The following is a 27,308-nucleotide window of genomic DNA, read 5'->3' as shown; positions in this document are numbered from 1 at the left end:
AGCAGCTCTTTGGGCCCAGTTCACCCTGCTGTCCTCAGCTGCCTAGCCTCTGTGTCCCTCTGGCCTCTGCTACACTATCTTCCCACCTTGTCCTGTCTCTAGTAAAAGTCAGTGTTAATGTGATTTTGTATCCTTAGCAGTAGAGGACATTAGAGTCAAATTCAGTGAAACCCACATAAGGTCTGCTATTTAATTAATAGCACTGAACCAACATCACTCAGTAGCTTCTGCTACAGCTAGAGGTAATGCTCACATTAAGGGAAGCTGATAGGGGTCACAGACCCTTTAGGGGCCACATATCAGATATCCTGCATATCAAATATTTACATTGTGATTCATAACAGTAGCAAAATTACAGTTATAAGTAGCAATGAAATAATTTCACAGTTGGGGGTCACACAGTATATAGGAGTCCTGTTAAAGGGTCACAGTGTTAGGAATGTTGAGAACTGCTGCCATAGAGGATCTTCTGTGCTGCCTTCCCAACTTTCCCTAAGTCTGTCGTGATTCCAGAGCTAAAGTTCATTAGAACAGAGAATTGATAATAAATGGCATAATAATGACATGTCCTTATGTTTTTTAGAAACTGAGTCAGTGACCCATTTCTCTGTTGGGAAGTACAGCTGGTAGAACACAGTGCCCATTACCAGTTACAAATGGAGATTTAGTCAGGCAGCCTTTGAGATTTAGCTCTGAGCACATATGCTTTGTGGCTAGAGTCTGAACACTTACTTGAGTCTCTGTTTCTTCATGTGAAGTGGGCCTAATAACAGAGACACCATAGGGCTTGTAAGATGAGATGAGGGTACTCTCTGATTGGACCAGGGGTCTCAAAGCAGGTGCCAAGGATATGGAAAAAAAAAACAGACAGAAGCATCTCTGCATTCCAGGAGTATGCGCACAACTAGAGAAAAGGGGTGGTACTTAGTGTCAGTACACAACCCTGGTACAGAGTGAGAAAGACCAGGAACAGAGATGGGGCCCATGTGTTGCAGTGGCAGTCAAGAGTTGCTTCCTGCAGAGTGCTATGGAGGGAGGGGCTCTCTGAAAGGCAGCATTTATCCTGAAAATGAAGGCAGCCTTTCATGATGAGCCCACACAGAACAAGATGGTCTTTATCCTACTTGCACAAGACCCAGCATGCTGATCTTTCTGAACTGCTTCCGTGCTGGATGGGTATCCGCTGGCACTCGAAACCCTGGGGATTTTCTCACCTTTCCTGCCCTCTTTCCTCAGGGCAGGCACAAGTGCGAATGTAAGAGTCACTATGTGGGGGATGGGCTAGACTGTGAGCCTGAACAGCTACCCCTGGACCGCTGCTTGCAGGACAACGGACAGTGCCACCCAGACGCCAGTTGTGCAGACCTTCACTTCCAGGGTCAGTGCGGCTGGAGTCCTAGCCCCATGCATCTTTCTCTCTGGGCTAGGGTGAGGGGTGTGTGCAGGGGAGAAAAAGAAAGCTAAAACAAAATAAAACAAAAACTAAAGAATCCACACATTCATTATCCAGACCAACTGAGGCAGGAGAGTCAAGTCACAACAGGACCTTGAAGGTTAGAAGTGGGAGGGGCTCCAAGGACCTTCCCAGTGTTTTCCTTTCCTATGTTGCTCAGCAATCCTCACAACCATTGGCTGGAATCAAATCTGGGAAGCACAGCCTAAGATGGTCAATAACAAAGAAGAGGCTGTCACTTGCAGCAGCAGTTTCTTAAAAGCTCTTTGTTTCTCACACAGTGGCTGGCATATAGCACATGCACTTCTGAAGATGATTTGAACGGTGTATAATAAACTCTTAGGTTAATAAAACCCACAGGAAAAAATTAAACCCACAGAAGAAAGTAGAAAAGCCACAGTGTAGAGGCCCAGCGGGTAGGGCATGTTGAAACCCCACAGAAAAATCAGAACCCGGTTCAGAGCTGGAAAGAGTGGGACTTCATCAATTTCAAAAGTGACCCAAGTTACTGTGCATTATGCCCTACAAGCATTGACTGGAGATATCAGACAAGATCAACTTAGTTTTTTTGTTGATGTTTGAGGGTTTTTTGTTTTTTTGTTTTTGTTTTTGGGTTGTTGGTTTTTTTTTTCCGGATCTCAATAGAAACTAATCATTTAACACTTGTACTACACCAAATCCTGAGGCATGCCTCAAAAATGCAGGGACATGGAAGATACAGACTGTTCCTCCAAGAAGAGACCCAGCATAGCGGGGAAACTTAAATGAATATAAGATAAGGGGGAAACACAGTAAAACAGAAGACAAAATTTTACCCTATGTTCTTGCAGCTATAATAAAAGAGCAAGAATAGAAAGAAGAAAGTTGAAAGGGGCTCAGAAATCCTAGCTATTTGCATGCTGTAGATATCTACAGCAACATTGTGCAGAACAGGTAAAAGGTAGAAGCAGCAAGAACCTCTGTGGGTGGATAAACAAATGTAGCATATCCATGCAATGGGGCAACATTCACCAGGAAAACATCAGAAACTCTGACAGAAGCTACAGCAGGGACTAACTAGCCTTGGCATGTTACATTAAGTGACATAAACCAGACACAAAAAGACAGCCATTCTATAGGTCAGATATCTGAGAAGCCTAAACCAGATAGATTCGTGGGGAGGAAGAATAGAAGAGAGGCTTCCACAGAGCAGAGGATGGGGGGCGGAGGGGGGGGAATGGGAAGTGACTGTTTAATGGTAGGGACTTTGTTGGGATTATGGAAATGTACTGTAAATGGATAGCACTGATGCTTGCCCAACAACATACATATATTTAAAAGTTATGCACTTAAAATTGTCAAAAGAGCCAATTTTATGTTATACATGTATCAGAATGAATCTTCTTTTGAACACAGAGAGGGTGGGCATGATAATACATGCCTTTAATCCCAACACTCAGGAGGCAGAGGTGGATAGATTTCTGTGCATTTGAAGTCAGCTTTATCATGTAGAAACTCCCAGGCCAGGCAGGACTAAATAATGAGACCTTGTCTCAAAAAACAAAAAAGCATTAACAACCAAAAAAACCCCACTTTTTTTCAGATAGAGATGAGCTCTGTCTAGGTGAGATGAGAGAGGTTTTCCAGAGATGTGCAGTAGAGGCCTGGAACTACAGTGGACCCCCAGAGAAAAGGGGAGGCAGTGTGCTTAGAGAAAAATGGACAGTGAGAGGATTGTTGTGTGTAAGGGGAGGTGGCTGAGGTAGTCACCACTGTACAATGTGTGTGCAGTGCCTACAGAGGCCAGAGGGCATTGGATCCCCTGGGACTGGAGTTACAAACAGTTGTGAGCTGCTGTGTGTGCACTGCTTTGAAAGAGTGGCCAGTGCTCTTAACTGCTAAGCCCTGCTTATATGATTAAAAAGAATAAGTATTTCAACTGATGTGTTTCAGTATAACTTGAAGGGGAAATGGCCTCCCGGGTTCCCTCTGCGACAGTTGGGATAGCAGCTTCCCAGAGTAGCCTGGGCTACAGTTGGCCTCTACCTTGAAATCCTTCTAAGTCTCTTGCTTCAATCTCTGCCAGCCATGCAGACTAAATGTGTGATCTCCCTCTTCTTCTAGACACAACTGTTGGGGTATTCCATCTGCGTTCCCCACTGGGACAGTACAAACTGACCTTTGACAAAGCCAAAGAGGCCTGTGCCAATGAAGCTGCATCCATGGCCACCTACAACCAGCTCTCCTATGCCCAGAAGGTGGGTTCCCAGTTAAGCAGATACTCCAGGCAGAGCCAACAGGGAGGAGGAGGCATCCTGGAAAAGCTGGAGAAAGCTCAGGTGACTGGCTTCTTGGAAGCCAGCACAGGAGAGTACTGCAGCTCATCGTGTCCAGAGTCAGGCATGTACCGTGTCTCCAGTACTGTGCAGGGTGTCATGTTGGTATCCTTACTACATCCCTGGGTGTAAGTGTCCTTCTGTTGTACACAGAGGGAAACTGGGGCTCAGAAGGTTAAATATAATATCCAGTGTGGCCCAGAGGTGGTACATCAAGGAGGCAGAGTGAAGTGCTAACAAACATCACAGCTGGATGCCCATAAGGCTAGTAACCACAGCCTAGGCAGGATCTCCCTGAACACACAAAACAAAATTCCCAGGATTGATAAAAGGAAGTGCTGCCCCCCCCCCCCGCCAGCAGGGAGGAACGGTGCTCTCAGCCTTTAGCACCAAGAAGCTGCCTGCTGGTGACTATCACAAGCTACAGAGGGACAAGTGCCCTGATCTGACTTTACAACCTTCCTCCAGCCTCCACAGCAGAGCTTGCTGCCTTTCTTCAGACCTTCCCAAGGAAGCCCTTGATGCGGATCTGGCTTCTGCTTGTTGTGATCAAGCCACTGAAGCCTGTAGTCCTGGTGTTTCTGTATAGGACTATGGTTGTGTGTGTGTGTGTGTGTGTGTGTGTGTGTGTGTGTGTGTGTGTGTGTACAGGACTATGGTAGTGTGTGTGTGTGTGTGTGTGTGTGTGTGTGTGTGTGTGTGTGTGTGTGTGTGTGTACCCTGCTGAGCACTAAATAAACTCACATGTTTATTTAGTGTTGACCATATGGGACTGGGAACTTACCAGGAACCTCATCCCTGGAGAAAACAGATTCTTCCTCTCTCGGAAGCCATTAACCACCTGTAGCTCTTCATCAAAGGATGGGACCTGGTGAAACTTCTCTTATTCACATTGTCATTTCAACTCATGTTATCATTGCGAATGTCTTGATCAGGCAACCATATGTAAGTTCCCTGTCATATATAGAAGATACTTATCTCTCAGCAGATGTCCTGGTCCTTCGGCTCTTTAGTCTTTTTCTGTCCCCTCTTCCACTAAGCCTTAGGTATAGGAATCATGTTGTAGATCTATCAGCTGATGCTGGGCACCTCGAAGTCACATGTTGTCTGCATTTTGATCAGTTGTAGATATCCGTAGTCGGCTCCATCTGCTGTAAAAAGACATTCCTTTAATGAGGAGTGAGAGCTATTCTTATCTATGAGTATAAGTAATTAGAATGTAGTTAGAAATTATACTGACTTAAGAAAATGGCTGTAGTAGGGTCTCCTCTAGTGTGCATGACCTCAGCAACCACTGGTAGTTGGCTAGGTTTAAAGCACCAGTCAATGAATTCCCTCCTATTGAGCAGGCCTTAAGTCCAATTAGACAGCTGTTGGTTACCTCCAAGATAGAGGTGCATCATTACACCTTTGGAAATCTTTTGCCATGCTAGTTGTTTGTTTATGAGCTTTACAGCTGGGTAGGACTAGTGATTGCTTTTCTCCCTTGGCACCTTGCACAGCGCCTTCCAATGCTGTAAGAGCTAGTCCTCAGGGAGGAGGTCTCCCAGTAGGCTTCAGCTTGATTCTTCCAAGTCTTCTGTCAAAGTGCTAGTGTCTTCAGCAGTAGGGTCTTACCTGCCAGTTCTGGGAGACAACCAAGAACAATGACAGAAGCCTGTATTATTTGGGAAGTCTCCTGGACTTCATTGACCAACAACTGGAGAAGGGTTTTTCATGCCTGGCACTGGGGGTTTTGTTAGACGATCTATGGTTCTTGGGGTAAACATTATCACCCCATGCATTAATCATCTTAACCATGTGATAAAGATTTTAAATTATAGCCACACAGGGGTGATGATGGTGATGGTGGTCATGATGAATTAGAAGTCTGTCATTAGTCCTGGGGTACATGGCTGGTAGTGAACTCCTTCCCAAGAGAGGAGTGAGAATAAAAGGCCTTTACACCTAGAGAAAGAAAGAAGGAGCATCATGGGTATTCATCCAATGGCTTGATGGACAAAAGTTTAGTGACCTACTATATTCCAGGCACAGGAGTCTAACAGGCTCCATAGAGTTTGCAGTCTGGGTAGGGATCAGAATTGCCCAAATGATTCCACAGCAAACAGGACATTATAACTAACCCAGTTACTGCCCTGTCTCTGCAGGCCAGCTATCACCTCTGCTCAGCTGGATGGCTGGAGAATGGGCGGGTTGGCTACCCCACGACCTATGCCTCTCCGAAGTGTGGTTCAAACATTGTTGGGATAGTGGACTATGGAATCCGGCCCAACAAGAGCGAAATGTGGGATGTCTTCTGCTACCGGATGAAAGGTCATTGTCCCATCCACTGCAGGCTCCAGGCCAGATAGCCCTGAGCACCTCTGCCTGGCCAGCCAGTTCCCAAGAGTGAGCAGGGTGGCCCAGGCCTCACCTCACTGAGCATGACCCCAGTGCCTCTCCTTTCCAGATGTGAACTGCACCTGCAAGGCAGGCTATGTGGGAGATGGCTTCTCATGCAATGGGAACCTGCTGCAAGTACTCATGTCCTTATCCTCGCTCACGAACTTCCTGGAAGTATGTACCCTGTCTGTTTGGCTTTGCTCCAGCAGGGAGGCTTGCCTGTAAACAACTAATGAAGAAGTGAGGTTTTGAAAGAAGCCAAAGGCTCACAGTTGAGATTGAGAGCATAGGCCCTCATGGGAGGAGGGGTGCTCCATGAGCATAGCAGCTTCACGGAGTGGTTGTGATCTTTAAACGACTTGATAATTTGACACTGTAAGCACATGGAAACTTCTGGATTCATCAGTGCAACACAGGTATTGCCTGTGTTTGCATCTAAAACAGTTTAAGAAACTGACCAAATTAAAAGAAAATGGCATGACCATTTCTTATATCATGAGCACACTATATCAGAAGCAAATGGACACTTTTTGTCTTTCCATAGCATCAGAATTTATTAATTCACAGTAAATTTACAAGATATGTCACTTTTATTGGTTGTAATTTACCATGTAACCCTCTATGCCCACTGGCCACCATGGGTTCTTTTATTCCACTATCAATTACTAATCCTACCTCTTGGGCCATCTATTGTACTTCACACAGCAATATACACACATACATACATGATAGAATGGCTACAAGAAGGTTAAAGAGGCCACAATGCTCAAAGAGGCCTTATGGAAGGCAGAGAACTGACTCAGTGCCCAGGTCACCCAAGAGGTTATATATTCCAAGAACCCAGTAACAGAGGCTGGAGGGCAGCTTGGGGGCTCCGGGCAGGTGATACTCAGGGTTGGGCAAGTCTGGCTGAACTGCCACTGAATGGGCCTCAGCAAGCAGTGGTGACTGTGCTGAGCTGAAGTCCTAGAACAGTCTGGAGGTCTCTGCCCATCAATCATAAGACCAATGCACGGTATCAGATGGCTGATGGTAGATCAGTGAGGACCAGTGTTAGGTGGCCCTCCTTTTATGGGTGAGGATGTTTCGTCTTCGTCAGGCTGGAATGTAGAATAAGTTCACAGGCAGGTCTTTTTCACTTCTGTGAATGAGTTGTTTATCAGCCCATGCTCGTGGCTGCTGTTAGACAGATGACAGTGTCTTTTGTGCAAGCATGGCATGTAGTGCCACCCTGCCTCTGCACGCAGAGTGGAGCCAGATGTTTCTCTGCAAGATGGAGTGGTAGCCTGTGGCAGGACACAAGCATGGCCTCACACAGCATAGAGCACAACAGAGCATCTTAGACGGATTCACTAAGAAAAGGAAAAGTCATGCTGATACTCCCCCAAAGGCATCAGGGTATTCTCAGAGGCACTGTGCCCTACCCCACCCCCAGCTCCTCTAGCCAACCCAACTCCCACACCATGGCGGCCCATCTGACCACTTATTTCTGCTCTCCAGGAGGTGCTGGCTTATTCCAACAGCTCAGCCCGAGGTCAGGCATTTCTGAAACACCTGACTGACCTGTCCATCCGTGGCACCCTATTCGTGCCTCAGAACAGTGGGCTCCTGGAAAATAAGGTGAGTGGCATTCCTGATACAGGTCTCATTTTTTCTCGGTCGTGGAGGGTTCAAGACAGGGTTTCTCTGTATTGTTTTGGAGCCTGTCCTGGAATTCAATCTGTCGACCAGGCTGGCCTCAAACTCACAGAGATCCACCTGCCTCTGCCTCCCAAGTACTGGGATTAAAGGTGTGTGCCACCAATGCCCAGCTGATTCAGATATCACTTTTAGACAAGAATGTATTATCTGCCACCACCACAATAGTGTGTTACAAATCACTCCATGAAGTAAAGATGAAGTAAAGGCCCAGGACCTTGTCAGAACAAACGACAATGCCTACCCCAGATGCAGAGGAGTACTGTACCCCATCAGCACACACAGATAAAGAGCAGCTGCCACTTCCAGTCTTGGCTGTCAGAAGTCCCAGCCGGACTGTTGACACCTCTGCACTGTAGGGCTCTCACAACCAAGCAGACTAAACCAGTCATGGCAGGGAGCAAGAGTGCTTAGTGCAAACTCACTATTGTGGGTGCTGTTCAGTCCTCTGGTCATGTTTGCTAATGAGACACCAGCTAACAGGTCACAAGGCTGACCCCAAAGTCAGAGAAGGAAATAAAAGGCCAGAGGCAAGGATCCAGGGAGGGAAGAGGAATCAGGCCCTGGGGCAATGAGTCCAACACACCGACTTCCTCATGATGTGGTCCAAAGAGGGCTGGTTCAACACCTACCCAATGGAGGCTGACCAACAGGCTCTGAGCTCCAGGCACTACCCAGTCACAGGGCTGAAGAGCAACACCTCTGCCTGCCTGGTACTCCTCCAGGCCTGCTCTGGACCCTTCCGGGAAACTGGCTTTCGAGAATGAAGATGACTTTCCATGTGTTAGTTGCATGTGAGCCTAGGAAAGAACCTCAGAACCAAACACCTAAGACAAACTTGTTATTTCCAGCTGTTGCTCAGAATTGACTGCTTCTCTGCTTTTTCCTTAGACCCTGTCTGGGCGGGACATCGAGCACCACCTCACTAATGTCAGTGTCTCTTTTTACAATGACCTTGTCAATGGTACCGTTCTGAGGACAAGGCTGGGAAGCCAGCTACTCATCACCTCCAGCCAGGACCAGCTCCACCAAGTATGAAAAGAAAAGCCTCTGGACTTGTTGAGAGAGCTAGAGAAAACATATGCAAAGCTCCTGGCATGCAGTAGATACTGGATAGATATCAACTTTTATAATATGAAAGTCAGCTTTAAATCCACAGATCAGGTGGTATGAATGCAAACTGTGGCTATGACATTACATACTAACAGGCCACCCCAGAACCTTGACAATAGACTGGCCTCAGGAGATGGGTTAATGAGGACTGAGAAATGAAACTATTTTTGTTTTGCTTTGTTTGTTTGTTTTGTTTTTCAAGACAGGGTTTCTCTGCATATCCCTGGCTGACCTGGAACTTGCTCTGTAGACCAGGCTAGCCTTGAACTCAGAGATCTGCCTGCCTCTGCCTCCAGAGCACTGGGATTAAAGGTGTGTGCACCACCACCTCCGGGCCAGAGAAATGAAACTTTGATGCTTTGTTTCTGTTCCTTTGCTATTATGTCTCAGGCATTAAAGTGTGAGCTTCCAACACAAATGACCCTGAGATGAGTTAGTCTGCCTAACTACTCTAAGCTGTTTCCTCATCTGATAAGTGGGGATGAGGATGACAATGATGGTGGTGGTGATGGTGATGATGGTGATGGTGATGATGGTGATAGTGATGGTGATGGTGGTGGCATTGATGACCACAGTGTCTGTGAACTGTAATCCATAGGCTGTCAGGGGTTCAGTGACTCTGTTTGTGATGTGTAGAGACCAGTGTGTGACGTGATGAGTCCTAAGTGGCAGTGCTTTAGACCAATTCTCCTTGACATCCATGTACATCCAAGCCACCTGAATCTGTCAGCATGTGACCTAACTCTGAAGGTGGGACGTGGAGCCTCAGTTCCACCTAGAGGAAAACCCTCCCTAGAGGTGCAGTGTGAGCCAGAGCCTGAGCCCTGGGGTTTGCCACTCACTGCTGGAGTGACTGTGGACACTCCATTTCCTTCTGATAGCTCATCTGTCACACAGAGGGTGTCGGAGAAATGAGCCCACAGGTCTCTGCAGCCCTGAGGCCAGCTTTGTCTGGTGACACAAAGTATTTGACAGCACACAGGGAGGCTAGGCTGAAGTCTGGGCCCTGAGGGAAACTGCCTATATGGGGAGAGAGGGAAGAGGTCAGGGGTCTCACTCTCCCTCTCCTCGTTTCCCTAGGAGACCAGGTTTGTGGACGGGAGAGCCATCCTGCAGTGGGACATCATTGCCTCCAATGGGCTCATTCATATCATTTCTGAGCCTTTGGAAGCCCCTCCCATGACAGCAGTGAGTATTCAGTGAGGAACCAGGAAGCTCCCATGTCAAATGTGCATTTCCCAATGTTCGTTCCCACCAGCTTCCAGTCCCATCAGTTTGTTGATCAAAGGGGGGAAAATGAGTCAGGGGAAGGGAAGTAAGAAATCATAAACTGATTTGAGGGTCGCTGAGTCCCTTTTCTCATCCACCCGGTGTGTGCAGAGGGGCTCACAGTACCCTGACCTGGGGAGACTGAAGAAACATTGAATCCTCACAGTGGCTCCTAGCACAACCTACACGCTCGGGGAAGGCTGGCTGTGGTCATTGTTAGTACCCTACCATTTACCCGGGGCATGTGAGGTGAGCTGCTAGCTACTAGAAAGCTCTATAGCATGGTGAGTGTGTGTATAGGCTCCAAATAGACAGGTTTTAAGGCCCGTTCTGTTTCTAGAAAGCTGTGTGGTTTGGGCAGGTACTTAGCCTCTCTTTGCCTTAGTTTTCCCATATACAAATGGGGAAATGGCTGTCAGTAATAGGCCCTGGCAATAATGAGGCCTAGAATCATGTTAATTCAACAATGTTTTCATGAATTTCTCCAAGGTGCCCGGGCAAGCAAGAACAGGGTGAACTCAGACATATCTCTAGGGGAATCACCAGCTTAAGAACTGAACCCTTTCCTTTCTGTTTACAGACTCCTGCCCACACTGGCCTGGGGACAGGCATAGTTTGTGCTGTCATCCTGGTCACTGGTGCAATTGGTCTGGCTGTCTATTCTTACTTCCGACTAAACCAGAGAACAATTGGCTTCCGGCATTTTGAGGTAAGAGAGAGAACTGAGCCTGCAGTGATGGGCTGCCTCTCTTCTGTTTCCTGTGCACATTCAAGCCTCACACACCTGTAATCCCAGTGCTCAGCAAGTGGGCATAACAGGATCATGAGTTCCAGTCCAGCCTGGACTGGAACACCACCACAACTTCACTGCCAGCTGGGCTATGCAGTGAGATCTTGAAAAAAAAAAAAAAAAAAAAAAAACTAATGAAAAACAAAAGGCAAAGAAAGAGCTGAAGAGATAGCTCAGTTACTAAAATGCTTGCTTTGCAACCCCAAGATCCCACATAATAAAAGTCAAGTTCAACAGCATGACTGTAAAGCCAGCACTGGGGAGAGAGACAGAAGGTCTCTGAGGTTCACTGGCTAGCCAGTCTAGCTGAAGTAGCAAGCTCCAGGTCCAGTGAGAGGACAAGTCTTATAAAAGAATGGGTAATACCTGAGGTTGTCCTCTGGTCTCCACGTACCTGTGCACACATTGGCACATGTACATCTAAGCACATCAGGCCTACTCTGACTGCCAGCTTCAGGGCTGGGCTACCTCAATATGCCCTCACCCAGTTGCTGGTATTTGCTTACAGCAATTAGAATCCCCCGCCCCCCGCCCCTGCCTGCTCCTGCTTCCTGGGAGGAATATCTAGACAAGTGCCCACCATGGTAGACGTGGGCATCAAGACTGGCCCTGAGAGTTGGTGATCAGGGTCTAACACCTGCACAGCTTCACTCTCTAGCCAGCAAACCTCATTCCACTCTATTCGTAGAGTTGAGTCTACCTCATCAGCAAGCTCTTCAACTGACCATGGGGTGGCCCCATGTGTCAGTCAGTTTTCTGTTCCCGTGACAAAATACCCGAGATAATCAAGTATGTGGAAGAAAACTTTAGCTCATGGTTTTAGTCCATGGTGACTTTGCTTTGGGGACTGTGGTGAGACAACACATCATGGCAGAGAACTTACTTCATGGTGGCTGGAAACAAAGAGAAAGGAAAAGGGGGGCCAGGGTTCCCAAGTCCCCTTCATGGGCACACCCTCAATTACCAAACTTCATCCCACTAGGCCCCACTTCCTAAAGGTCCCACTGACTCCCAAGAATGCCCGGGGATAGGATCCAGTCTTTAACCAAGAGTGTGTGTGGGTCATGTATCCAAACCACAAGAGCCTTTGTGAGACATGTATCCAAACCACAGCACCCCAAGAACTGGGCTGGGCAGAAGTGCAGCAGTTGAGCAGCCTTCTTTTTGTCTCTGTTCTCTTCCCTGGTTGTAGATGGAAGTTTCTGTCCAGCCCAGTCCCACCACTCTTCAGTCCCAAATAAACACACAGAGGCCTATATTAATTATAAATTGTTTGGCTGATGTCTCGGGCTTCTTGTTGGCTAGCTCTCTCTTAATTATTATCCCATTTTTTTAAACTATGTATTTCCACTTGGTCTTGGCTTACCAGAGAATGTCCGCACCTCTTCCTTCCTTAGAAGCTACCACTCTCGACCCATTCTCTGTCTCCCTCCTTTGTAATGTTGGAGCATCCATCTTCAGCCTATTGGCCTATCTGACAGACATTTCTGCAGAGTAGGATATTCTGAAGGACTGGACTGCCTTGTCTTGGCAAGGCAGTCACTCTTTGTGGTGTCCTGTTTGTCCAGTTTGGACAGCATACTGTCAGTAGCCAAGGCAAGGGCACTTTCTTGCCCAGTGGCTCACCTTTGCCACAAAGAAAGTAAACTCCATGTGGAGTTTTTTCTTCTATGCCCAGCATTTTCTCTGATGTAGATTGGTGCTGCCAGGAGCAGACACATCTCATTGTCATAAAAAAAGAACCTATGTTATTAAAATATGTTAAGTGTCATATTCTGTAGATCTCTGAAGTGTTTGAAGACAACCTGTCTTTCTAAAATATCTGTTTGACCTTGTAAACATACCTAATGTGACTACAATGTAATAGTTGTCTAATTACTAAACTTCATTTCCTTATTATCCCATATAGTTGATAATAATAACTTTCAAGGACTATAAATTTATGTTACATTGTTAAATGAGCTGTATAGGTGCAATACCTTGAACAATATAAATTTATGTGCAGTATGTTTTAGCAAAATTAATCTCAAATTTGTATCAATATACATTTATATACAATATATAAAATCTAATCCAATGTAAAATATTTAAAAATAGTAATTGTTTTTTAAGAGTAGATTCAATAATCTACCTTTTTATCTTATATCTATATCCTCCATTTATTCTTTCCAGATAGATTCAATAATCTACCCTTTTTATCCTGTCGTATATAGATTCCTCTCTTTTTTTCCAAATAAAAAAATCTTGAATATCACCCCCTTTATCAACTTTCTTCCTGATTGTAAGCAACATTTTGTAACCAATCCCCCTATACAGTGACAAATATCCACAACCCAATGAGTGACCCAAAACCACCCACCCCCACCTCTTGGGAATGTGGGCATCATGGTCTCTTTCCACACTCAGGAAAAGCTATGCAGTGCCCTCAGGCAACAGCCCATGCCTGCCAGAAGATAGCAGGCCTATCTATAAGCTCAGAGGCAACTCTCAAAAACATCTCTTACTATAACCAAAACATCATAAACTAGATCACTTACAATCGACAGAGGGCTGTTCCGCTCACAGATCTGAAAGTTGGATGATCAAAGGCCATGTGGCTACACCTGGTAAGGCCTTCTTGCTACAGGGGACTCTGCCAAGTTCTCAACACAGTACAGAGAATCCTAGGTGACAGAGCCAAGTCCTGGCCTGAGCACCCGTTCTTACAGAGTCACAGTCCCACTGGGTTATGCTTTGCCCTGCAGTTCCCTTTAACCATAACCACCACCCAAAAGGTCCTGCCTGGAAATACCACAGCAGAATCAAGTCTCAGCCCTCCTAACAGCTCAAGATGGGGACTAAATTTCAATGAATGTTTGGGCAAGAACATTCAAGTCATCATTTGTAGTACATATATGGTCTTTCTAAGTTCAGGGAGGGCCACACAACTCCAGAGTAATGGGCTCATCAGTGCTTAGGGTAGGAGAATTGGCAGCCTGAGTCATGGGAACATTCCAAGAGGATGAAAAAGCCGTATGGGCCAATTTGGGAGACATACCTGGGCAGACATGTAAGTTGTCACTTGGGCCCAGTGCCTACTGTCACATGTCAGTCATCTCAACAGTGCTGCTGAAAAGGCTTTTGATATGAAAAGTACCTTGGGGACAGTCCTGCCTCTCAACCCTGTGGTTCTCTTTCTTAACAGTCAGAAGAGGACATCAATGTCTTGGCTTTTGGCAAGCAGCAGGCTGAGAATATCTCAAACCCTGTGTATGAGAGCTCAACGCCGGCACCCCCAGAGACCTCTGGTGACCCCTTCACAGTGAGTTTGCTCTTCACTCTGGGCCAGGGCTCAGCTGGGTTTCAGAATGCTGCCTCCCAGCAAAGTTCAGTGGAGCTGCAGCCCCAGGAAGAGCACCCTTCTAGGATGTAGCTCAGACAGCCAACCCAGAGGACAGTTTTCTGTTCAGAGGGCTCAGCTTTTGTGTAGCTGGCAGAAGCCTCAAACTAGAGGCTGCCTAGCCCCTCCCTTATGGCCAGGAGTGTCACTGTGGAAGCAGGCCTATAGAAAATGTTTTCCTTAGCTATGCTTACATCTGCATCAATTCTTCCTTGGGCAGAGCTGCTTATTGCCTAGGGAGCTGCTTTTGCTTCAGGAGGTCTTTAATGGGTAACATTCTGATCAAGTCTCCCCAGAAGGAACCATTTATTTATTGAGTGGAGCTTGAGCTCAGATGTCAGGGCACCCCATTCACATGAGATGTAAAAGGTAACCTGCCTACCGTTTTTCATCAGTTCTGGACGCATAAGCTAGGGGAAGGCATGTCCCCTCCCATAGCCGTGAAGAACTTAACCAGTGTATATAGCCACCCCCACCTGACAGGCCCACCACCTGAGCTAACCGTGATCTTTGGGCCAAGGGAACATTTGAATCTTGGCTTCTCTGGGTTACCAACCCTGTGTAGTATTAGCCAAAGCCAAATTGTTGCTGTCAGATTAGTGCTTAGAATGCATATTTCTCCCACAAATTACAACACATAGTATTTATTTACTCACTGACGGTCTCGCCATGTAGCCTTGGCTGGTCTGGAACTCACTATGTGGAACAGACCATCCAGAACTCTTAGAGGTTTACCCTCTTCTGCCTCTACACCTGGCTGTATAGTTGAATTTTTACAGGTTGTCACTGAAACACTACAAGGTTTTCTTGCAAAAACCGTTTAAGATTATTTATTGTGATAGGTATAAATAGTGAGTTGGTATCCTTGGCTAGTAGTGTGTATGGTAGTAGATGTGAAAAATAACCATGTCACAAATTTTATTTTTTAACCCACATAAAAATACTGTGTCCAGGTTTCAACAATGGGCTCTGCTGGATTGTCTTTATTCACTAGTGCAGGTTTGTTTCTGCTGGGGTCATTCTGTTGAAGCTGCCATCATTTAAAAAGTGTGGAGGATGGGGTATTAAACTGTTCCGTGCACTCCACACCTTTGGAGATTTTGTCTTCTCCAAGGGTACTGTGTCAGCTTCATGTATGAGAGTCCCCTGGAGCAAAGGGAGAGTATTCCAGAAGCAGAGTTCAGCTAGATTCAGTGAGAACAAGTGACCAGAAAGTTCCAATAATAGGACCCTTGAGTCCAGGGCATCAACATCCCAAACACCCTTGAGAGACCTTTGCTAACCTGTATCATGCTGCCTCTTGATGGGGGAAGTGCTTCTGTGCATGTGTTTGGCCAATGTGGCAGCAAGTTAGGCAGGAATAGGAGTCAAGGAGGATTCTGGGAGATGTAGTAAAGAAGTGGTGATCCAGCCAGGAAGTGACATAGCAGGGAGACTCATATATAAACAAGGGCAAGAAGGAAGTGGGCCCCTTCTCTCTTCCTCCTGCTCTGCTCTGAGACACCATGTGATCCCGGGGATGAGGACGCCAGCAGAAGGCATCCGATAAGTCTTATAAAATACATAGATTTGTGATAATTAAGGCTGAGCTAACAGATGAGAATTGGCCAAGCAGCATTTGTACCTAATATAAGTCTCTGTGTATTATTTTGGCCATCTACGTGGTGGGCAGAACTCAAGTGGGTGGCGGAAAGATTCATCGTAACAGCTTGTCACATCAGCCACTCAGATGATGATAGCAGGAGGCTTAACAGGGCTCTCTGGCAGAGAGTGGGGCGCTTTAGTATTTTCCATATGAAAATTTTATGATTTCAATCACCACTGGCTAAAAGTAGTAGCTAACCCTCACACCTTCCTAAAGAAGTAAATATTCCTATAGTGCTGTTGGAGGTGGGAACCACCATCATTGAGGACCTCACAGGCAGCTTCAAGTAGCAAAGCATGTGCAGCCCCAACATAAGTGGCCCTGAGCAGTACCCTCCCCACCCTCCCCCCACCGAGGCAGCAGTGATGTGTACACCTGAAGACTCCTGTGATGTGTACACCTGAGGCAAGGCATGCTTTAGGCCCCAGAGCAGATCAGAGTTCCTCCTAGGAGGGATAGCGGCAGAAGGAACATCCCCACCCCAGTGTCACAGCCCTCTGTCTTCCAGGACTCTGAAGAACAGGAGGAGGAGAGCAGCGACCCTCTGGGGGCACAGAGGTCCTGATATGAGCTGCCAGCCAACAGCCAGTGCCACATGAACCCCTGAGCCATCATGGTTCTACTGTGAATTCTCAACACCAGCTATCTCTTGGATCATTTATTGTTTTAAACTATGATACACTCAGAAACCATACCTCACCTCTCTGGTTAATATGGGGTCATTTCCATGGGTAAGGTGTCATGTTACCAAGACCATCCAGGGGCACCTCTATCTCCTCTGACCTCTATTGCTCTTGGCACATTCCAGATGGCCTTGCTCTGTTGTGCCTTCTCTTGAAGGAACTGTGATCCTATGGTATTTTCCTATTACTGTAAGTGCCTAAGGCATGGCTTCACCTCATGTACTTTGTATCCCAGTACCCAGAAGTACCTGCCACAGGGATGTTCTCAATAAATGTTATGGAATTAAAAAAAAGTCACTGTGTGCCTAGGAGGGGTAAAGCTATGAAAACAAACTACACTTATTATGGCTAATTAGAGCCCTTTCGATTGGCCAACATTTGTCTCATGAATTCTTTAGTTTTGTTTCCTTGCATTTATGATGGGAGATGTCCTTCTGTATATGTGTTTCTCTTATTAGATGATGAATAAAACACTGATTGAATGATTGGCCAGGCAGGAAGTATAGGCAGGGCTAGGAGATGAGAAGAAGTCTAGGAAACGTAGGCAGACGGAGTTGTCATGTAGAGCCTGTGAAGAGAGGACGTACCAGGTGTTCTCTGGAAAGCTAAGACCACATGAAATACATAGATTAATAGAGATGGGTTAATAATTGAGACAGAGCTAGCCAATAAGAAGCCCAAGCCATGGTTCAACAGTTTATAATTAATGTAGTGTCTCTGTGTGTTCATTTGGGGCTGAAGGCCAGCAGGACCTGGTGGAACAAAGAAAATCCATCAACACACTTACTAGGAGAGCAATGACCAAATGATCCATCAGAAGACAAGCATCCATGAGGGTGTGGAGACCTCTCCTGCTTTGTAAAGTAGAGGTACTGTGGTAGGGAATCTCATAGTTCCTCAGACAATCTCACAGGGTTACCAAGAACCAAAGCTACCTCTCAAAGGTGTATACCCAAGAGAGATGAAAAACATGTCCACCCTGTAGTCACATGTACTGATGGCAGCATTGTTCATAACAGCCCCAAAGCAGAATACCCCAAATGTTCAACATCTGATGTGACCAAGCTGTGGTGTATCCATGCAACACACCCCTAAAAGATGTAGTGTTGCTCTGGGCACTAATGTTCCTTGACATCATTAGAAAATGAGGTGTTATCTGCACCCTGACCGCAGCATACTGTTCTGTCACTGCCACCACCTCAACCACCTCAACCACCTCAACCACCTCCACCATCACCACCTCCACCACCACCTCCACCACCTCCACCACCACCACCACCACCACCACCTCCACCACCACCACCTCCTCCACTCCACCACTCCACCACCTCCACCACCACCACCTCCACCCTCCACCACCTCCACCTCCACCACCTCCACCACCACCACCTCCACCACCTCCACCACCTCCACCACTCCACCTCACCACCACCTCCACCACCCTCCACCACCTCCACCACCACCACCACCACCACCTCCACCACCACCACCTCCGCCCACTTCTGCCTCCTTCCCTCTCCTACCTGCATGGTCCAGGCTGGCCTTAAAATCTAGGTTCCCCTCCTTTAGCCTCCAGAATGGTAGGACCATGGGCATAAGCTACCATAGCCAACTTTGCAAACATTTTTTTCTTGGAGACGTGGAAGGGGGAATAGAAAAGACTTTAAAACCACCAGTCCTGTCACTTTTACAGATGAGCAGTGGAGGTCCAGAGTGACTGTTAGCAGCCTTGGGTAACACTTTTGTCTCTTGGGACTGGGTTGAACTATGGTTCTGTCTGTCTCCCCAAACCCAGGGCTCACATCTATGGACTTGAGATGGCAACCTCAATATACTGTAAAATTCTGGTCCTTTCTCCCCTGTGGACAATTGCTCACACTCAGCATGCTTTAACAGCCATCTCTGTAACATCCAAGTGCCCTTCAACCCAACCCCCTCTATACACCTATCATTTCCCAGCCATCAGAAGGTAACAGTGTCAGCACGATGTAGTCACTATGGGGGACAGAGTGGAAGGCTGGGTTGAACAGACCACAGGCTCTCTCTCTCTTTTGTCTGTACACCCCAAATTGCCTCATTCTATTCCATTAGAGGTTTGCTGAGTCAAGTCTAAAGTCTGAAAGCCACAAAATGTCTTGTAAGGGATCTTTCAAGTCCAGGAAACTGAAGCTGTCCAGTTCTCTGCAGAGGACAAATTTGTCACTATCTTTGGGACAACACACCATGAAGGAACAATGCCACATTTCCAGGAAGTCACCCCCAAAATGGCAAGTGGCTCTGTGATATCCATCATCATAGCAGAAATGTAAGTGATCACACTGTGGCACACAGGGACACAGATGAGGGTCCATTCAACACAATGAGAGTTGAGTGCTAGTATAGATGCTAAATCTATACATACACACATACAAGACATGTGGCATATTTACAAACTTATCTAAACACAGTAGCAAATTGGGGGGGCAGATTTTTGTTTGTTTTTACACAGGGTTTCTCTGTGTAGTCCTGGCTTTCCTGAACTCTCTGTAGACCAGGCTGGCCTTGAATTAACAGAGATCCACCTGCCTCTGTCTCCTGAGTGCTGGGACTAAAGGCATGTGCCACCACCACCCAGGGCAAATTTTCCTAATATTCCTCAGGATGTCCCAGCTTCCTGGGTAACACAAGCAAACAGGTGAACTGCCCCTTCTTGTTCAAGATGGTGTACCCCCTACACCTATACCCCTCACCCCCACTGCCTGCCCAAGGCAGAACTCACACAAGTTTCTGTCAGCAATCTCCAGTCTTAAAGCTGGGGAAACAACATACACTTTACCCTTTCTCAATCCCCTTTTGTGGGTTCATTAGAGTGCTTCTTTTTGGGTGCTGGGAATCACACTCAGGGCCTCAAGCATGCTGGGTAAGTACTCTATCAGGGAGCTGTACTCCCAATGCTAGGATTTTTTTTTTTTGATCTTTGATTTCTTTTAGTAGAATAGCCTCAAATCCTGGGGGAAACCATGTTTTACAGTGACTTAAGTACACATAACTGATAGTGCACCAGCAGACCAGGAGATCCAATTCAAGCTTTATTTGGCTGTTAAGTTATTATCACAACATATATAATCAACATTTAGAATAAATAGCAAATTCACATTCCAAATAAATAATAAACCTACTTTGCATTTATTGTGCCTGGTACCACACGGGCACAATCTATCATTCCACGACACAGGTACTACATTGGAGCTCACTCTTGTACTAACAGAAAACACAGGAGCAGTGCTGAAGGAGGAGACTAGAAACAAGTGCTTCATGCAGGAAACTCTCACATGGAGTATTGCCAGGAGAGGCATCTGGCAAGGGAAGGGGCTGACCAGTTGGTAGGGTGGATTTGGGAATGCAAGGCAAGGACAAGGAGGCCTGGGTGGCCCCAGAGGGAGCTCTGGAGCTGTCTCATACTAGTGTTGGAGAGGCCAGAGTACCTTCACATGGAACAGTCATGGATCATTCATCCCCAAGAAAGGCGTGTGATCTAGAGCAAGGAGGCCTGTGCATCAAGGAAATTCTCCAAGAGCAACACATCAGCCAGCTGCACGCCCAGCAGATGGGATGAATTAGCCATCAGTCCTGAGCCCAGCCCAGTATTAACAAGGGCAACAACAGGCAGCTCAAAGCCACACGGGGAAGCAATCTTGGCAGGTACTGCAAACACAGACAGTCTTTACCACAGGCTATATGGAGAACCATGTGGCAGACTGGCTCCTAAGGGGACAGAGCACGCTGCCCAGACCTTGCACTAGTTGTACCCAGGCTGCTCGGCTGCTCTACCATGTGTTCTCAGGAAAGAACCCTGCCATCAAAGCAGGAGACAGCAGGCCATAGGCAAGAGCCTGTGCTGGTGAATCAAATCCCAATGGAACTGTGTGCCCATCCCCACAGGAGCAGCAGTGCCAGTGGCCTGCAAAATCAAAATGGTTCCCTTATTAGAAGGGCTTCATTCCTCTACCTATCAGTGGCCCGAAAGGTTAGCTGAACTTAACCTAGCTCCCAAACATTAAGGCCGAAAACATACATAAATAAATAACAGAAGGAAACAAAGGAGAAAGGAAAAAAAAACATACCAAATAAAAGGACACCATGCCAGGCATGGTGGTACATGCCGTTTATCCCAACACTCTGCAGGGGGCAGAGGCAACCAGATATCTGTAAGTTCTAGGCCAACCTGTTCTACAAAGTGACTTCCAACCCAGCCATGGCAATATATTGACTGGTGGGGGGAACACCCCCCCCCCCCGCAAGTAGGTTTTTGACAGCAAATGAGTGTTTTGACAAAGTGGAATTTCAGTGTTTAGCACTTGCTGAGGGGAGGGGAGGGGAGGGAAAGAGGGAGGAGGGGAAAACCGTTCTGTTCACCCAAAGCTAAATTAGGTAACTGCTTTTCACTTCTCCTTTGCAATAAATAAGAGGGCTGATGCATTCAAAGCAACTAGTAATTTAGTCTGAGATCTAACCAAATCAGAAGCAGGTGTATTAATGGTGAAAGCAAAGGAGATGAGGGGCCAGAGACAGGCATGGGTAGAAGGCAGAGGCCAAAGGAGGAAAGGAGAGGATGGAGCGGAGGAGAAAAGAGACAGTGAGGAGGGAGAGGAGAAGGAAGACAGGGGGAAGGAAGGAGGGAAGAGGGTATGCTAGTCTAGGAGGACAGCAAGAGCTTCGAATGCCCAACACCTAAAGTATTTTAAAGCCAGCGCTCTCCTGAAAAGGCAACTCTGGGAAAACCCAGCAGTACAAATTGCTTGGGTGGCCCGATGACACCACAAACCTTGCTGGCCTGGACTGCCCTTAGACTGAATTTTTGTCCACATGATTCTTAGAAAATCAGTATAAGTAATGTCAAAAAGCAACTATAATTTTAAAGATAGTAAAAATAATTTTATTGATGGTGGGGTGGTACACTCCTTTCATCCTAGCACTGGGGAGGCAGAGGCAGGTGGATCTCTGAGTTCAAGGTCAGTCTGGACTACAGAGTGAGTTCCAGGACAGGCAGGACTACACAGAGAAACCCTGTCTTGAAAACAACAAAGATTATTTGCTTTATAATTTGATTTTTTTTAAGGTGGGAAAAAATCTACCTCCCTATATTCTGTCATCAGTGTGCACACAAAAGAACAAGACACCAGCCAAGAGTCCCTATGACAAGTTAAAACTTGTCCTGACTGCACCAGACAAGGACAACACCACAGTGGAAACTCCCCTGTTCTTCCTACAAGGATGCTACACAGACCACACTACCAGAGCACTGGTCTGCCACTGCACTTTACTGGGCCATGGTACAGCTGATCCCAATACTGTGACACTTCGTGTCCTCAAGACTGTGACTCTTCTACACAGGAATAGACTGTAAAATTCATTGCTCATACCCAGAAGATGTTTTCCTCCCCCAAGGCTTTGGTCACCTACTGTAAGCATTCAAGAGAGCAGTTCTACTTCATTCTTGAGTAAACAAACCCACCTGTAAGCGGCATCTAGTCTACACGGCTGAAGAATATCTGATTAGACCAAAAATTCTTTTTGAACTTCTTCATTCTGCTCCTACACAGCACAAGTTAGGAACATCCTGAGTAGCAGCATCGTTTCGAGACCTGAGCAGCGTTGAACATCACCTGCCGGCATTAGATTCCAGCTGCCAAAACCCTTAGTGGCTAACACTGGGGAACAAGAAAACAGGAAAATGCCCATCCTGCCCTAAAAAAGAGCAGACCGCTGAACCCCAGTGCTTAGAATACAACACAGGAGAAGGGGGTCTGAATGGTCACCTTTGGGATGATGTTCAGTACAAACATCAAAGATCCCCATGGCAACACAGTGAATGCTTGATGGCTCGTTTAACTTCTGTGTTTTGACAGGCAGCCTACAAAAGGCCAGTGAGCAGTCTACAACAGCTAGTTACGATCTACTTATTGTAGTAAAGATGCCAGATTGCAAGCACTCACCACAAGTATATGCCATACCACAGATGCATGCCTGTAATTCAGCACTCAGGAGACTAAGGCAGGAGGATTGAGTCCAAGGCCAGCCTGGGCTCCACAACAAGACCCTAACTGGAGAGGGGGGGTGGAGGGGAGAGGGGGAGGCAGGGAAAGAAGAACAGCTATGGCGGCAGCAGCAGCGCCACATTAGCGCAGAAGTTTAAAATGAGCCAGGTGACATGAGACAAGGCTGATCTAGTCACAAGCACTTATGGGCATCTGCAACGAAAACACGTTACACAGGACTGTGTCCCCTAACAGCAGCCACTCCCATGGCCCTTGGGGCATTGAATATGTTCAATGACACTGCAAAGCAGACATAATAAAGGATTCCTCCCCCAGAGGGAGGGAGGAAGAGATGCCCCTCTTGTGAGCTTGGCTCTCAGCCTGAAATGTGAAATTTCACCAGTGAGCTGTTGTGTCCCAAGTACAGACTTGCGCTGACTGCAGACTGAGCCCCACAGCTTTGCTTCTTGACTCTACAATGCCCGACCCCCCCCCCAGCTGAAAGGCAATTTTAACTAGAGCTGCCAACTCCTCACCCACTCCCAGTGGGGAAAGGAAGGAGGAGGAGGGAACCCGCCCATCACCCCTTCACCAGCCCGGGGCAGGCAAAGCAAGTTCACACTGAGGACAAACGCTTCTTGTTCTTCCTCAACAAAGTCATTCTGGGAGCTCTGGTCTCTTGGAGCAATGTGTGTAAAAGTCTGCAAAAACCTCACACCAGCAGACTGGGAACTAACCGGCTGCAGGTGTCACCATGCCCTTACAGTCCCCAGTGCTCCGCTTGTAAACAACCAAAAAATGTCTCACAGAATCAAGATGTGTCATCTCTTGACCTGCTGAACAGACAGCATCAAGAGGCCTCACTAGTCTCAGAAGGCCTGATGTTGGTTCCATAGTAAACAAGGCCGCATCACTGTGTGGAGGAGGGCAGAACCCAGGCAGTCAGCTCCTGTCTCTGCCTGAACAGGACAGTATTCGTGGTAAGGTAGAAAAAATACAAAGGTGTTATCTGACTCTTTGGGAAAGCAGCTGTCAGGCCCACTGGACCCTTTGTGAGACCATGGCTGCTTCTGGCTTTTTCCTCAGGCAGACACAGGATTACTTGGCCTGAGCCTCCTGCAGCAGTGGGGCTTTGAAGGCAGAGGGGCTGTCCGACCATGCAGGGAGCTCATGCTGCAGGGGAGTCCTCCTGGGGTAGAAGGTGTGGTGAACATCGTAGTTCAGGAGACAGCTCAGGGACGCCATGTAGATGTCGGCAAACCTGGACAGGCGCCTCAGGAAGTAGGTTGGGTTCTGGTCTGTACGGAACAAGCTCCCGAACTGGGCGTTGAAGAAACTTTTGGTCATTTCTCTGAAGTGTCAAGGAATAAAAACAAAACAACAGATAAAGGTTTTTTTTTTTAATGTTTTGTTTTGTTTTGTTTTTCAACTACTGAAATAATAATATCTTTAAAACAAAAAGCTAATGGAAAGAAAAAGTAGCGATTTAGCCAAGAGCAGACCTAATTACCAACCAAGAAAAACTGTGTGAGGTAGGCATGGGGCCCACGCCTGTAACCTCAGCACCAGGGGGCTGAGGCCTGAAGATCAGGAAGCCAGCCTGGGCTACACAGTAAGACCCTGTCTTACAAAACAAAGAAACCTGACAAAACACATCTGTCAGGCCATGTCTCAAACAGCTGGTCACATTCCCCACTAGCCCAGTTAAAACACTACTTCAAGGCTCCCTTGTGAATCCCATGCTCCTCCAAACACATACACTGTGTGCCAGTCAAAGCAGGCAGAGGTGTTTTGGAGATAGTGAAACAAATAATTCTCCATGTTTCTAGACCAAGAACTAAGCAAGGTAGAGACATAAAATACTGCAAACCCTCCAGTCTTCTCATAGAAGAATTACAGATTATTATTTTAGTCACCACCTTCCATGACAGGCCTTCAAATGTTCTACATACTCCCTCCCAGCCTAGCCCACATCTTCAGTCACCCAGGCTAAGGTAGACCTCTGTGCAGTCTCATCTCTGTTAACATCCCCTACAAATAGAATATTCCAGCAAAACGGATTAATGTCATTTGAATGGTGTTAAATCAGTTACAAATACAGCAAAAGTCTAACTCTTGCACAACTGTGCATAAAAATCACTCCATAATTAGCAGTTGCCTGTTGTCACTGGAGAATGACACAAGCAATGACCAAATGGCCACAGCTGTTAAAACTCCAATTAGGGAGCCAGGTGGTACTGATGCATACCTTTAATCCCAACATTTGGGAGGCAAAAGCAGGTGGATCTCTATGAGTTCAAAACCAGCCTAGTCTACAAAACTACACAAAGAAACCCTGTCTCAAAAAATAAAACAAACAAACAAAAAAACCAACTAGGTTTCTACAGATGAACAACATAAATGGTATTTAAACTTTTACTGCAGTATCTCATGGAGATGACAGAAGGTGGGGGCTGGATAGATGGCTCAGTGGTTAAGAACACTTTTTTTTTTTTTTTTGATTTTTCGAGACAGGGTTTCTCTGTGGCTTTGGAGGCTGTCCTGGTACTAGTTCTTATAGACCAGGCTGGTCTCGAACTCACAGAGATCCACCTGCCTCTGCCTCCCGAGTGCTGGGATTAAAGGCGTGCGCCACCAACGCCCGGCCACTTTTTGTTTTTACAGAGGACTCCCAACACCCACATGGCAGCTCACAACTGTCCTTAACTCTAGTTCCAGGGGATGTGATGTCCCCTTCTGACCCCCTTGGGCACAAGGCATACATGAAGTGCACAGATATATATGTAAGCAAAACACTCCTACACATTAAAAAAAATCTAAATAAAAATAATAATATAAAAGGAAAACAAAAGAAAAAGATGTGTAGCTGTTGGAGAAGTGAAGTCTCTGGCAGGTGAAGTGCCATTTTAGGTTCCTGAGAGTGATTAACCCACACACTGCGGACCCCAGGCCTTCAGAGACAGGGGCCCAATCCCATCATTTCCTTTTCCCACTTTTCTCTACTCCACATCTTCACAGCAAAAGAATCAAGTCAGAATACGCCTGAGCCAGCCAACAGCTGAGGAAGAGGCAGAATGGGACTCAAGCCAGGCTTGGCTTCCACAGAACCTTCAACATCCCTTGTCAAGTCAGGCTGCCTTGCTCAGGGACCAGAGCTCAAGAAACAACCCGTTCCCAATCCCAGGCTATGCCAGGACAGAGGAACAACCACATGCAGTCTGCAGAGAGTGTGAAAGAATCCATCACAGGGAAGCACGGTTGTCACCAAGGCTCCTATGACAACTGCTCCGCAAGGACACACTCTTTCTGGACCAAGAAAAGCTGGGTGCACATCCCTAAGACAGTGGGCAGAGGAGTCCTGTGTTCAGAGCCCACCGCAGAACAGTGCTAACAGCCATGTGTTGCCAGCTACCAACATCGGGCTCCAGTCAAGGCAGGGAGGAGGAGGAAGAAAAGCCACCCCCCAAACCCTGCAAGGCTTTCAATGGCAAGGATGGAGGACTGTCGGAGAGCACACCTGGCTGGGAAGAAACGAAGAAATGCCTGAATACACTCAGGAGTCACAGTCACACTGAGAGCTGGAAGAGGATGTTTCCAGATGTCACCTGAGATGCACAGCACACACCAAACGTAGGGTAGGCATTCATACATGGTGACTATGATGCTCTTACCTCATCTCCTTCCTCTCCTTTTTCCACTCCTGCAAAACCAGCTGTGACTCAGCATCTCTGTGGACCTGTCGGGACATAAGCCAACAGTTTCCAGGGCTTTGATTTCAAACAAACTCATTAGCAGTAAAAATTTCTTACTGGGCAACTTTTCCTGAAGAACTCTTAGTCCTTAAGTCTAATAAGCAGACACTTGTGTGAAGTAATACATTTTCCCAAGTGAAACCCTGGCTTTTTTTTTTAATTTTTATTTAAATTAGAAACAATCCTGCTTCACATGTCAATCCCAGCTCCCTCTCCCTCTCCCTCCTCCCCCACCCTTCACCAGTCAGTCCCCCACTCCATCCCCCTCCACTCCCCAGGGAGGGTGAGGCCCTGCATGGGGGATCCCCAAAGTCTGTCATATTATCCTGGGCAGGGCCTAGGCCCTCCCCCATGTGTCCAGGCTGGGAGAGCATCCCTCCATGTGGAATGGGCTCCCAAAGTCCACTCATACACCAGGGATAAGTACTGATCTACTACCAGAGGCCCCATAGATTGTCGAGGCCTCCTCACTGACACCCACATTCAGGGGGTCTGGATCAGTCCCATGCTGGCCTCCCATCCATCAGTCTGGGGTCCATGAGCTCCCTCTTGTTCAGGTCAGCTATTTCTGTGGGTTTCTCCAGCCTGGTCTTGACCCCTTTGCTCATCACTCCTCCCTCTCTGCAACTAAATTCCAGGAGTTCAGCTCAGTGTTTAGCTGTGGGTGTCTGCCTCTGCTTCCATCAGCCACTGGATGAAGGCTCTAGGATGGCATATAAGGTAGCCTCTCCACTATTGCTTAGGTTGCTAGTTGGTGTCATCCTTGTAGATCTCTGGAAATCTCCCTAGTGCCAGATCTCTCCTCAAATCCA

The 27,308-nt window shown here is 47.0% G+C and overlaps 2 protein-coding genes across 2 annotated transcripts in view; one reads left to right on the top strand and one right to left on the bottom strand.

Annotated features, from left to right (window-relative positions):
• Positions 1-17,147, top strand: part of Stab2 (stabilin 2) — a 175,987-nt gene extending 158,840 nt beyond the window's left edge. Inside the window, exons 60-69 of the mRNA XM_027392551.2 lie at positions 1,237-1,378; positions 3,557-3,690; positions 5,916-6,081; positions 6,218-6,324; positions 7,651-7,770; positions 8,740-8,880; positions 10,042-10,149; positions 10,811-10,939; positions 14,205-14,321; positions 16,553-17,147. Of these exons, the coding sequence (XP_027248352.1) occupies positions 1,237-1,378; positions 3,557-3,690; positions 5,916-6,081; positions 6,218-6,324; positions 7,651-7,770; positions 8,740-8,880; positions 10,042-10,149; positions 10,811-10,939; positions 14,205-14,321; positions 16,553-16,609 (1,221 nt within the window). The 3' untranslated portion in view covers positions 16,610-17,147. The remainder of the gene's footprint in view (positions 1-1,236; positions 1,379-3,556; positions 3,691-5,915; positions 6,082-6,217; positions 6,325-7,650; positions 7,771-8,739; positions 8,881-10,041; positions 10,150-10,810; positions 10,940-14,204; positions 14,322-16,552) is intronic.
• Positions 17,148-19,775: 2,628 nt separating this feature from the next.
• Positions 19,776-27,308, bottom strand: part of Nt5dc3 (5'-nucleotidase domain containing 3) — a 57,211-nt gene continuing 49,678 nt past the window's right edge. Inside the window, 2 exon segments of the mRNA XM_027392549.2 lie at positions 19,776-24,095; positions 26,416-26,480. Of these exon segments, the coding sequence (XP_027248350.1) occupies positions 23,843-24,095; positions 26,416-26,480 (318 nt within the window). The 3' untranslated portion in view covers positions 19,776-23,842.

The sequence above is a fragment of the Cricetulus griseus genome (genome assembly GCF_003668045.3).
Source record: "Cricetulus griseus strain 17A/GY chromosome 1 unlocalized genomic scaffold, alternate assembly CriGri-PICRH-1.0 chr1_0, whole genome shotgun sequence".
Lineage (NCBI taxonomy): Eukaryota > Metazoa > Chordata > Mammalia > Rodentia > Cricetidae > Cricetulus > Cricetulus griseus.
This window is presented reverse-complemented; position numbering and strand designations above follow the sequence as displayed.